Source organism: Heptranchias perlo, chromosome 1 (genome assembly GCF_035084215.1).
Source record: "Heptranchias perlo isolate sHepPer1 chromosome 1, sHepPer1.hap1, whole genome shotgun sequence".
Classification (NCBI taxonomy): domain Eukaryota; kingdom Metazoa; phylum Chordata; class Chondrichthyes; order Hexanchiformes; family Hexanchidae; genus Heptranchias; species Heptranchias perlo.
The window spans coordinates 152,896,021-152,908,140 of record NC_090325.1 but is presented as its reverse complement, the minus strand read 5'-3'; the positions used below and the strand labels follow the sequence as shown (position 1 = coordinate 152,908,140).

General features: G+C 42.7%; 1 protein-coding gene across 2 annotated transcripts in view; it reads left to right on the top strand.

Moving 5' to 3' along the window:
• Positions 1 to 11,673, top strand: part of LOC137300139 (transmembrane protein 144-like) — a 99,431-nt gene extending 87,758 nt beyond the window's left edge. Inside the window, exons 12-14 of one of the 2 annotated variants that reach the window (XM_067969332.1) lie at positions 5,562 to 5,615; positions 7,418 to 7,470; positions 11,176 to 11,259. In XM_067969332.1, coding sequence (XP_067825433.1) covers positions 5,562 to 5,615; positions 7,418 to 7,423 — 60 coding nt within the window. In that variant the 3' untranslated portion in view covers positions 7,424 to 7,470; positions 11,176 to 11,259. Of the gene's footprint in view, positions 1 to 5,561; positions 5,616 to 7,417; positions 7,471 to 11,175 lie in introns of both variants that reach the window. The other variant, XM_067969256.1, reaches the window with a different exon arrangement.
• Positions 11,674 to 12,120: the final 447 nt, after the last annotated feature.

Sequence of the window (12,120 nt, the reverse complement as noted above, 5' to 3'; positions counted from 1 at the left end):
TATAGTATCCACCCAATAGCGTACTAGCTCCTCTATTGTTCCTTAATTCTAGCCAAATAGATTCCGTCTTTGACCCCTCAACTACATCATCCCTTTCCAGTGCTATAATAGTTTCATTGATTAATACTGCCAACCCCCCTCCTTGCTTTCCTATCTTTCCTGAATACCCTGTAGCCAGGAATATTAAGTATCCAATCATCCACTTTTTTGAGCCAGGTCATTGTTATTGCCACTGTATCATAGCCCACGTGGTGATTTGTGCCTGCAGCTCACCAACCTTATTCACCACGCTCCTTGCATGTACACACATGCACTCCAAACTCATCTTAGACTACCTCACATTTCCCCTCTGCCTGAGCCCTCCTATTTCTGAACTATTCTTTACCCTAGTGCTATTTGCCTCTGCCATTCCTCTGTTCACCTTGTTTCTCCTCTCAAGTGTTTCATCCTGGTGCCCACCCTCCCGCCAATTTACTTTAAACCTTCCCCTACAGCGCTAGTTCACCTCCTCGCGAGGCCATTGGTCCCAGCTCTGTTGAGGTGCAACCTGTCCAACTTGAACAGATCCCTCCTGCCCCAGAACTGGTCCCAATGCCCCAGCATTGAGATAACAAGAGGTGCCAAGCAGCTACTGATCTAGAGAAACTTAAAACAAGACATCAAGAATTAGCCTCTGATTGACCTCAGGACCTATTTCGGCCACTTCTGCACATGGAGTATCTGACAGTAGCATTACGCAGACGGGCCAAGTTAGCAGCTAAACATCATCACTCTGCCCCAGACCCAAAATGACCAGTAATTAACACCACGGAGGATCAGCTGATTTCTATTATCAAAAATTTTGTATCTGTATGTCTAATATTTGTAGAGAGCCTCTAGCATTGCTGATTGGTCTGTGTTTACTATCCAACATCATGGGCTAATCAGATCCTCACATTTTTAATTTTCCACTTTTATTTTTAGCTTTCTATTTAATCATTTTCAGAGTTAGAATTTAACGTTCTCTAGTTCTAGTGTGTGTCCTTTTGAGATGGAGTGAGGGTGCAGTTAGTACCTTTTAATTAATCGTGGGAGTCAGAAACTCCACAAGCCCAAGCTGCCACAGCTTTTGATCTTGGCCTACAAACCTCTGCCGTTGGCCCCACCAGAATATTCAGGGTCAAGCTATTAGAAAGGCAAATGGTATGTTAGCCTTTATTGCACGAGGGTTGGAGTATAATAGTAAGGAGGTCTTGCTGCAATTATATAAGGCTCTGGTGAGACCACACCTGGAGTACTGTGTACAGTTTTGATCTCCTTACCTAAGGAATGATATACTTCCCTTAAAAAAGGGTACAACAAAGATTCATTAGATTGATTCCTGGAATGAGAGGGTTGTTCCTATGAGGAGAGATTGAGTAAAATGGGCCTATACTCTCTGGAGTTTAGAAGAATGAAACATATAAAATTCTGAGGGGGCTTGACAAGGTAGATGCTGAAAGGTTTTTTCCCCTGACTGGAGAGTCTAGAACTTGGGGGCATAGTCTCAGGATAAGGGATCGGCCATTTAAAACTGAGATGGGGAGTAATTTCTTCAGAGACGGTTGTGACTCTTTGGAATTCTCTACCCCAGAGAGCTGTGGATACTGAGTCGTTGAATATGTTCAAGGCTGAGATAGATAGATTTTTGGTCTCTAGGGCATTCAAGGGATACTGGAATCGGGCTGGAAAGTGGAGTTGAGTTCGAAGATCAGCCACGATCTCATTGACTGGCAGAGCAGGCTTGAGGGGCCATATGGCCTACTCCTGCTCCTATTTCTTATGTTTGTATGTAGAGGGAGGTTCCCTAATTTGAACAATCCTGGTAGGCGCCCACACCATTACAGACACATCTTGGGCAACTGCCATAGAGAGGCAGCGGGGTAAGTTGTGGAGCCCAACTACTTAGGACAGTTGCACTAGCTCCTGCCAAACTTGTGATTTCAAAAGGTTGATGAGGCCTGAAGTCAAGGTAATGTCTTGGTGGGGAATCCAGGCTTCAACGTCCAAATGTGCCCCAGATCAGCTAGCCAAGACGGTGGTACGTCTTGTTTCATCCAATTTACTCGTCGCCCAATGGAACCTAGGCCAGGACCGAGGAAGCTTGCAGCCCAGGAGGCCCCCTTGTCCCAGCCATGCCTCCTCTGATTATGCAGAGGACTCTTTTTGGGACATACGGAGTTTCCGCACCAAACAAGGCCAATGGTATATACCGACACAGGCCAGGTCTCAGTTCTGACCTAATTCATGGGCCCACTGCGGCATTATTTATGACAGGAGTGTGGCAGAGGCCTGTGGATTTTCAGGCGTTATATGTTCTGTTGGAGAGTTGTGTATAATAATGAAGGATTAGCGTCTTGTACAATCTCCTGAATAATTTTCAAAACAAAAAATGGTTAATGTCAAAAACATTTTTCTTTCTTTTAGCAGTGATTATTAACCAATGGTAAATACAGTAAGTACTCATCGTAAGTACAGCACAAGAGGAGGCCATTTGGCCCACCATGCCTGTGCAGGCTCTTTGACAGAGCTATCCAATTCGCCCCATTCCCCTGGTCTTACCCCATAGTCCTTTACATTTTTTCCCTTAAAGTAATTATCTAATTCCCTTCTGAAAGTTACTATTGAATCTGCTTCCACCACCCTTTCAGGCATTGCGTTCCAGATCGTTATAACTGGCTGCGTAAAAAAATATTTTCCTCCTCATGTTGCCTCAGGCTCTTTTGCCAATCACCTTAATATCTGTGTCCCTTCATTAGCGACCCTTCTGCCACTGGAAACAGTCTTTCAATATTTACTGTACCAAAACCATTCATGATTTTGAACACCTCTATCAAATCTCCCCTTAACCCTCTCTGTTCTAAAGAGAACAACCCCAGCTTCTCCAGTCTCTCCACATGACTGTAGTCCCTCATCCCTGGCACCGTTCTAGTAAATCTCTTCTGCTCCCTCCCTAAGGCCTTGACGTTCTTCCTAAAGTGTGGTGTCCAGAATTGAACATAATAATCCAGCTGAGGTCTAACCAGTGTTTTATAAAGGTTTAGCATAACTTCCTTGCTTTTGTACACTATGCCTCTATTAATAAAGCCCAGGATCCCATACGCTTTTTTAACAGCCTTCTCAACTTGTCCTGCCACCTTCAAAGATTTGTGTATGTGCACCCCCAGATATTTCTGTTCCTGCACTCTCTTCAGAATTGTACCATTTAGTTTATATCGCCTCTCCTCATTCTTCCTACCAAAATGCATCACTTCACATTTCTGTATTAAATTTCATCTGCCATTTGTCTGCCTATTTCACCAGTCTTTCTATGTCCTCCTGAAGTCTGTTACTATCCTCCACATTGTTTCCTATATTTCTGAGTTTTGTGTCATCTGCAAACTTTGAAATTATGCCTTCTATACCCAAGTCTACGTTATTAATATATATTAAAAAGAGCAGTGGTCCTAATACTGACCCCAGGGTAACACCACTGTATACTTCCCTCCAGTATGAAAAACAACCCTTCACCACTATTCTCTGCTTTCTGTCCCTGAGCCAATTTTGCATCTGCATTGCCACTGTCCCTTTAATCTCATGGGCTTTAATTTTGCTAACAAATTTATTATGTGGTACTTTATCAAATGCCTTTTGAAAGTCCATATACACAACAACAACCACACTACCCTCATCAACCCTCTCCGTTACTTCATCAAAGAACTCAATCAAGTTAGTCAAACAAGATTTTCCTTTAACAAATCCGTGCTGACTTGCATTTATTAGCCCGTACTTTTCCAAGTTCCAATTAATTTTGTCCCGGATTATTGTCTCTAAAAGTTTCCCCACCACCGATGTTAGGCTGAATGGCCTGTAATTGCTGGGTTTATCCCTCTCCCCTTTTTTAAACAGGGGTGTAACATTTGCAATCCTCCAGTCCTCTGGAACCGTCCCCATATCTAAGGAGGATTGCAAGATTGTGGCTAGAGCCTCGGCAATTTCCACCCTTACGTCCCTCAGCAACCTCGGATGCATCTCATCTGGACCGGGTGATTTTTCTACTTTGAGTGCTGCCAGTCTTTTAAGTACTTCCTCTTTATCTATTTTTATCCTGTCCAATATTGGTACTACCTCCTCCTTTACTGCTACAATGGCAGCATCCTCTTCTCTAGTGAAGACAGATGTGAAGCATTCATTTACTACCTCAGCCATGCTCTCTGCCTCCACAAGAAGATCTCCTTTTTTGTCCCTAATCGGTCCCACTTTTCCTTTGACTACTTTTTTACTATTTATATGTTTATAGAAGACTTTTGGGTTCCATTTTATGTTAGCCGCTAATCTATTCTCATGCTCTCTCTTTGCCCCTCTAACTCCCTTTTTTAGATTTCCTTTGTACTTTCTGTATTCAGCCTGTTTCTCTGCTGTATAATGAACTTTACATTCATCATAAGCCTCCTTTTTCTGTTACATTTTAATCTCTATATCTTTAGTCAGCCATGGAGCTCTCTCTTTGGATGCCCTTCCTTTCCCCCTCGTAGGGGTGTGTCTACTCTGTACCCGAACCAACTGTTCCTTGAAGGCTTCCCATTGTTCAATGACTGTTTTGCCTACCAATTTTTGATTCCAATCCACGTGGGCAAGATCCCTTTTTAACTCACTAAAATTTGCCCTTCTCCAGTTAAGCATTTTCATATTTGATTGTTCTTTGTCTTTTTCGATAACTATTCTAAACCTAATATTATATTGTTCCCCAAATGCTCCCCCACTGAAACACGCTCCATCTGCCCCACTCCGTTCCCCAGAACTAGATCTAGCACCGTTTTCATTTTGATTGGGCTGAAAACGCACTGTTCCAGAAAGTTCTCCAACACATTTCAGGAATTCTTCCCCCTCTTTGCCCTTTATACTGTTACTGTCCCAGTCTATATTGGGATAATTGAAGTCCCCCATTATCACTACTCTATAGTTCTTGCAAAAACAATGTTGTGTGATATTTAATTTCTGTGCACGTGATACACATTTTGTGTATTCACACTTATAGCTGATATGACCAAACATCTCAATAGATTTTGTAACTATGTAAAATATTTTTTACACTATATGTTGTAACTGAGGACCCAGATGGAGCACTTTTTTTTTGGTCCTGTACATTTCTGTGGTTTTTTTACTATAAGAATTAAAACTGGATGCAGCAGAAAATCTATTAGAATAGTCTTTGTCAAACTGACATTCAGAAAATATCAAATGGTTGGTTGTTTTGCATTGCAGATGTGCTCTGTTGAAATCATTTTTTTTCAGCTATTTGCTTAAAAGCTGAGATAGAAAGGCAACCTAACTTTTGTTGCACATCACTCAGTTACTAACTGTACCTAAATTGATTTAATTTGTGATGCAGGGAGAAAAGCAGTCTTGTAACTCATTAACATTGTTTTTAAGATTCCATATTAATTTTAAAGAGTTGTGTACTATTTTAAGTGCAGTTTCATTTTCCAAACAAAATGGACTTTTTATTCAAATGAAAAACATTTTCCAGTCTACCAATGTATAAATGAAGCTTCTTTTTTCAGGTACCAGGCTTCATTGCTGCTTTATGGGGAGTGCTTATGTTCAAAGAAATAAAAGTAAGTTTTTAGACTTTAATTGAGCATTCTTTCTACAATTGAAGCATGTAACACAGCTGCTTTATCCCAGGTTGGCCACGTGATTTCCCTACCTACAGTTAATTCTTTCTACTTTGTCAGCCTTGGCTCAGTGGTATTACTCTCACCTGAGTCAGAAGGTTGTGGGTTCAAGCCAATCCAGAGATTTGAGCACGGAATCTAGGTGGACATTTCAGTGCATTACTGAGGGAAAGCTGCACTGACAGAGGTGCCATCTTTCGGATGAGATGTTAAACTGAGCCCCCCTTCCCCATCTGCTCTCTCAGTTGGACACAGCACTATTTGAAGAAGTGCTGGGGAGTTCTCCCAGTGCCCTGGTCAATATTTATCCCTCATTCAACCTCACTAAAACAAAGTATCTGATCATTTATTTCATTGCTGTTTGTAGGACCTTGCTGTGCGCAAATTGGCTATTGCGTTTCCCTACATTATAACAATCATTACACTTCAAAAGTACTTAATTGGTGGTGAAGTGCTTTGGGATGTGACAAGGTCATGAAAGGACCTATATAAATGCAACATCCAGGCTTGGGCTGATAAGTGGCAAGTAACAATGGTCATCTCCAACAAGAGAGAGTCGAACCACCTCCCCATGACATTCAATGGCATTACCATCGCCGAATCCCCCACCATCAACATCCTGGGGGTCACCATTGACCAGAAACTTAACTGGATCAGCCATATAAATACTGTGGCTACAAGAGCAGGTCAGAGGCTGGGTATTCTGTGGCGAGTGACTCCCCTCCTGACTCCCCAAAGCCTTTCCACCATCTACAAAGCACAAGTCAGGAATGTGATGGAATACTCTCCACTTGCCTGGATGAGTACAGCTCCAACAACATTCAAGAAGCTGGATACCATCCGGGACAAGGCAGCCCGCTTGATTGGCACCTCATCCACCACCCTAAACATTCACTCCCTTCACCACCAGCGCATTGTGGCTGCAGTGTGTACCATCCACAGGATGCACTGCAGCAACTCGCCAATGCTTCTCCGACAGCACCTCCCAAACCCGCGACCTCTACCACCTAGAAGGACAAGGGCAGCAGGCACATGGGAACAACACCACCTGCATGTTCCCCACCAAGTCACACACCATCCCGACTTGGAAATATATCGCTGTTCCTTCATCATCGCTGGGTCAAAATTCTGGAACTCCCTTCCTAACAGCACTGTGGGAGAACCTTCACCACACAGACTGCAGCGTTTCAAGAAGGCGTCTCACCACCACCTTCTCAAGAGCAATTAGGGATGGGCAATAAATGCTGGCCTCGCCAGCGACGCCCACATCCCATGAACAAATAAAAAAAAAATTCTTTCTTTGATAACTTAATTGAATTGAATAATGGCTCGCATGAATCACCAACAATCCATGCTTCATGTGATCCATATAAATTCTGAATATTCAGTCATGTAACACCCACTACATCCATTTGGATTAGTAATTGAAAAAATAACTTCTCAGTGTGCTGCTGAGATAGCTTTTAAGTACATTGGGCTCTAAATTGGGCCGCGTAGCGCCCTTTGTGTAGGCACTACGCGGACTCCAAAATGGCATCCGGAATGCGCGCGCACACTTCAAACGTGATGTGCGCCGGATGCCATGTTGGAAAAGGCGTTCGCGTACACGCAAGTGACAAACACTGGCAACATGTAAAGTAGGGAGAATATGCGGTAGATCAGTGTGTAATGCTGATTTAAAGGGACAGTATAGCGATTTTGGAACTCAACGCTCCAGCCCACGCACTGTCTTAACCTCGCAGAGCTGAACAGGCCGTTAACAGTATGGAGGACCCCCTACCTGCAGGAGTTACAGGTTAGTTATTGGATTATTGCTTATGGCTGCTAATGCATTTATACCCGTTTTTGGAGGTCTCCTACACTGGGACTAGGGAACATAGCCTAAAAATTAGAGCCAGGACTTGCAGGAGTGAAGTTAGGAAACGCTTCCACCCGCAAAGGATGGTACAAGTTTGGAACACTGTTCCGCAAACGATAGTCGATACTAGCTCAATTGTTAATTTTAAATATGAGTTTGATAGATTTTTGTTAACCAAAGGTAGTAAGTGATATGGGGCTAAGTTAGGTCACAGATCAACCATGATCTCATTGAAAATGGCGGGACAGGCTCAAGGGGCTAAATGGCCTACTCCTGTTCCTATCTTCCAATGCTCCGATAATAAAGTTTCGAAACAGTACAGGGAGTGGGCTGGCTAGCTGACAGGCAAGAGCAAGGGCACTGGCAGAGTGGCAGGGATGGGACAGGAATGCTGTCATCCTGAGAGAGGACACCAGGTTCATCTTCCATAGAGCCACTGCCATTTGCTGCCTCCTGTTATGTGCCACCTTCTCCTGCAAGAAAGCAGAATGTGTGTCGGTGAGTGTCCTGCAAGATGTTTGGGTGATGTGGCTGTCATGATTGAATAGCTGCCAGTGTATGTGACCTGTGAGTTGCGGCTTGCAACAGTGGTGATGTGCGAGGGTGAGAGGAAGCATTTGATTGGAAGAGTTGAGTACTGATGGAAAGAGTTTGTTGGTAGTTGGGTGAAGGGGGAAGTAGTGCAAGGGGAAGTGGATGCGGCTAGTGGTGCAGTTGGTAGGAGATGCCACTTGACAGTTGACCTCACTCACCTTGACCACTCGTGTCAAAGCATTGAATTTCTTTCTGCACTGCATCCATGTTCGTGGTGCTATGTGCTTGGCATTGACTTTGTTCCCTACAGCTGCCCACTGCCTCATGAGCATACGTCTGGAGGGCCACTTGTCCCCCACTGTGGGTATAGGATGCCCCTTCTTCTCTCCATCACTTGCACGAAGGCTTCTAGTGCATCATCAGAGAACCTTGGTGCACGCTCTCTTGCAGGCCTGATACAAACTCAGATCGGCAGATTGGTGGGGTCTGGCAAATTGAAGGATGTGGGATTTAGTAGTGCGCAACCTTTATTCAATGTTTTAACATAACTCAACAATTTATAAACATAGGGACGGGACCCGCATCTGTATTTTACGTGTGCGATGTCTGATCTCTGTTCAAACTCCATGCGGACTCGTATTTTATATTTTGCAAATATCAGAGTCCCAAAAACGCTAAGCAGCTCCCCTTTAGAGGTGCAGGCTGCCTTTAAGTGGTGCTAGCCACTCGCGATATCTGAGCCCCCTGCTGGTGAGCAGCCACTCAACAGAACGGGTAACACTGGCTGGACGCAGCAATCAGGTAATGTTACGTGCTGCCTGCACCTCAACAACCGGATGCGGGTTAATCACCTGACCAGATACTTCAAAAGCGGATTGTCTTAAGAAAAATGTTTTTTTTTAAATTTATTTACAAACATGCCAGTATTTTCAATTTTTTTCCCCCCTCCCTATATAAAAGTATGGTTTGTTAAATTATTTTCCTTGAAAGTCATCTCTTTAATTAAAGAGAGACAGACACACTTAAAAAAAGAATGAGATAACAGCCTATTTGTATTAGTGTTGCACCATAGAGCAGAAGGACTCAGGTTGCCCTCTGAGATTCTCCATATGGTATGTTTGCAATGTCAAGAGATTTGTATCTTGCTTAGAATGGCAGATATATTCTCTGATTGCTGTCTGTTGGACATTAAACATTGCAAATCAAAAAAAGTTAAAACCTAAAATATATGTCTCCTGTCCACCTCAGGCCCTGCTGCAAATGAAGCATCTTTTTTAAAATTGGAATTTTCACGTGTGTATATACAGCTATGTATTTCTGAGAACTCATAATGGATTCTGATTGCACCATCCCTATAGGCCTCCAGAAGCGTGCTGCAAAATTCCACAAAATTGTGCTGCATGGTCACAACTTACACAAAAAGTTACCTTAAAAATCAGAACCAGTTTTGTGAATTTCAGAGATTTCAAATATGTCATAAAACTAATAAATACAATTAGTTTGGTTCTGTTGATAGAAGCATTTTTATTATTAAAGCAATAAATCTTAAGAGAAATGCTTCAACTACATTTTCTACAGTTTGCAATGATATTTGAACTCTGCATATAATTGTTAAGTGGCCAGTAGTATTAACACTTTTCGCAGGGAAATGCTGCATATATTGCTTGCTTTAAAAGTTATCGTTTTTATTCAGGAAAACATGGGTTTATGTGACCTAATGACTCAGCATGTTAGTGCACTATCTTACTGTAGCATTGAATGGTAGGATGCAGCATCTACCCTCTGATTACCCATCTATAGTATCATAGTATGTTACAGCACAGAAGGAGGCCGTTCGGCCCATTGTGCCTGTGCCGGCTCTTTAAAAGAGCTATTCAATTAGTCCCACTCCCCTGCTCTTTCCCCATAGCCCTGTAATTTTTTTCCCTTCAAGTATTTATCTAATTCCCTTTTGAAAGTTATTATTGAATCTGCTTCCACCACCCATTGAGCTCTTGATCTCAGGTCAATTGGAGGAAAGGCACAGAGCAGAGGGAGGGGGAAATTAGAGGGCAAGCAAATTACTGCAGCTTTTGCGTATGTCCCAGTAGTAGGGTCAAGAGGAGTACAAGCAGATACCTGGAAACACCTGGGTGTTTGGTGTGGGCAGGGGAGGAATCTATAAAGGCAAGAGAAAACCATGAAATGGATAGGGCTTATTAAAATAAAAAAGCATGAATAATACAATTAGCATATTTAAAATAGCTGATGATTGTTGCAGTTATAGATATCCACATTACTCATTTTTGGACTTCAATAAAAAATGTAATTTTCTATCCCATTAGACTTTGTGATGAACTTAAGTTATAAGCAATTTATACTTTCTTGACCATAATTTGGTGCCACAGTAAGCATTTCTGCCAGTAACAGCACATTTGTTCTAATCAGCTGTACATGCTTTTATTGCTAGGGGGATAGAATATAAAAACAGGGAGGTATTGCTGCAGTTATATAAGGTATTTGGTGAGACCGCACCTGGAATACTGCATACAGTTTTGGTGTCCATACTTAAGAAAAGACATACTTGCTCTCAAGGCAGTACAAAGAAGGTTCACTCGGTTAATCCCGGGGATGAGGGGGTGGACATATGAGGAGAGGTTGAGCAGATTGGGACTCTACTCATTGGAGTTCAGAAGAATGAGAGGCGATCTTATTGAAACATATAAGATTGTGAAGGGACTTGATCGGGTGGATGCGGTAAGGATGTTCCCAAGGATGGGTGAAACTAGAACTAGGGGGCATAATCTTAGAATAAGGGGCTGCTCTTTCAAAACTGAGATGAGGAGAAACTTCTTCACTCAGAGGGTAGTAGGTCTGTGGAATTTGCTGCCCCAGGAAGCTGTGGAAGCGACATCATTAAATAAATTTAAAACAGAAATCGACAGTTTCCTAGAAGTAAAGGGAATTAGGGGTTACGGGGAGCGGGCAGGAAATTGGACATGAATTTAGATTTGAGGTTCGGATCAGATCAGCCATGATCTTATTGAATGGCGGAGCAGGCTTGAAGGGCCGATTGGCCTACTCCTGCTCCTATTTCTTATGTTCTTATGATTTTTTTTCTCCCCACAGGGACTGAGGAACTACCTTATTCTTGGCATAGCATTCTGCACTATATCAGCAGGAGCATTAACAACCGCCTTTTCCAAGGTGTGACTGATGCTGTTACAGAAAATGAACCAGAAGATGTTTCAACGTGGAGTTGTTTGCTGTGAATTAGTGCTCTAAAATTGAAATAGTTTGGATCAAAGTACTGCTTTTGATGTGCACAGAGTCTCCACTGTGCAGTGTTTTGGAACAACTGTGGTGATAGCAGCTTTGCGAAGTCAGCCATGAGGTTACAGAATTTTTGATTAAGTCCTTTTATTATTCTTTTGTATTAATTACTTGTTAATTGCTATATGTTTTTTGACTTTAGTACAGTTGTCCTGATTCAGAAACAGAACTACTGCCAAGAGGCATTATGCTTGGGAACAGAATTACTGTAAACTACAAATAAGAATTCCCAATTAACAAAACTTTGTAGTACAGCACATTAAATCTTTAATTCAGTAACAGACTAAACAAGAACACCAGGAAGTGATTAATTACTTTTTACGAAAAAAATTTACTTTTAGTTGTATCAACTGTGGCACTTTGGCAGCATTCTCACCTCTGAGTCAGAGGTAATGGGTTCAAACCCTGCTCAGAGTATTGAACATATAGGGCTCAATTTTGAAATGGTGGCAGGTTGGCAGCGGTGGGGTGAAGGTGTGCGTGACAAACCCAAATTTTAAAAAAACTTACCGTTTCCGACGCGATCGTGATGTAATTGGTGATTAAAGTTGTTTCCGAGTTTCGTGCCCGGCAGCCAGGATGATTGACAGGCTGGCTGCTGATAGGAGCTGCAACACTGAGGGGAGGGGGCAGGGGAGAGAGAGAGAGCGAGACGTCATCCGGTGCTGGAACAAAGTGGAATACGCTGAAGATTGGGGGGGTGAGAGGGGAAAATCGGAGGGGGAGAGGGGACGATCGGGG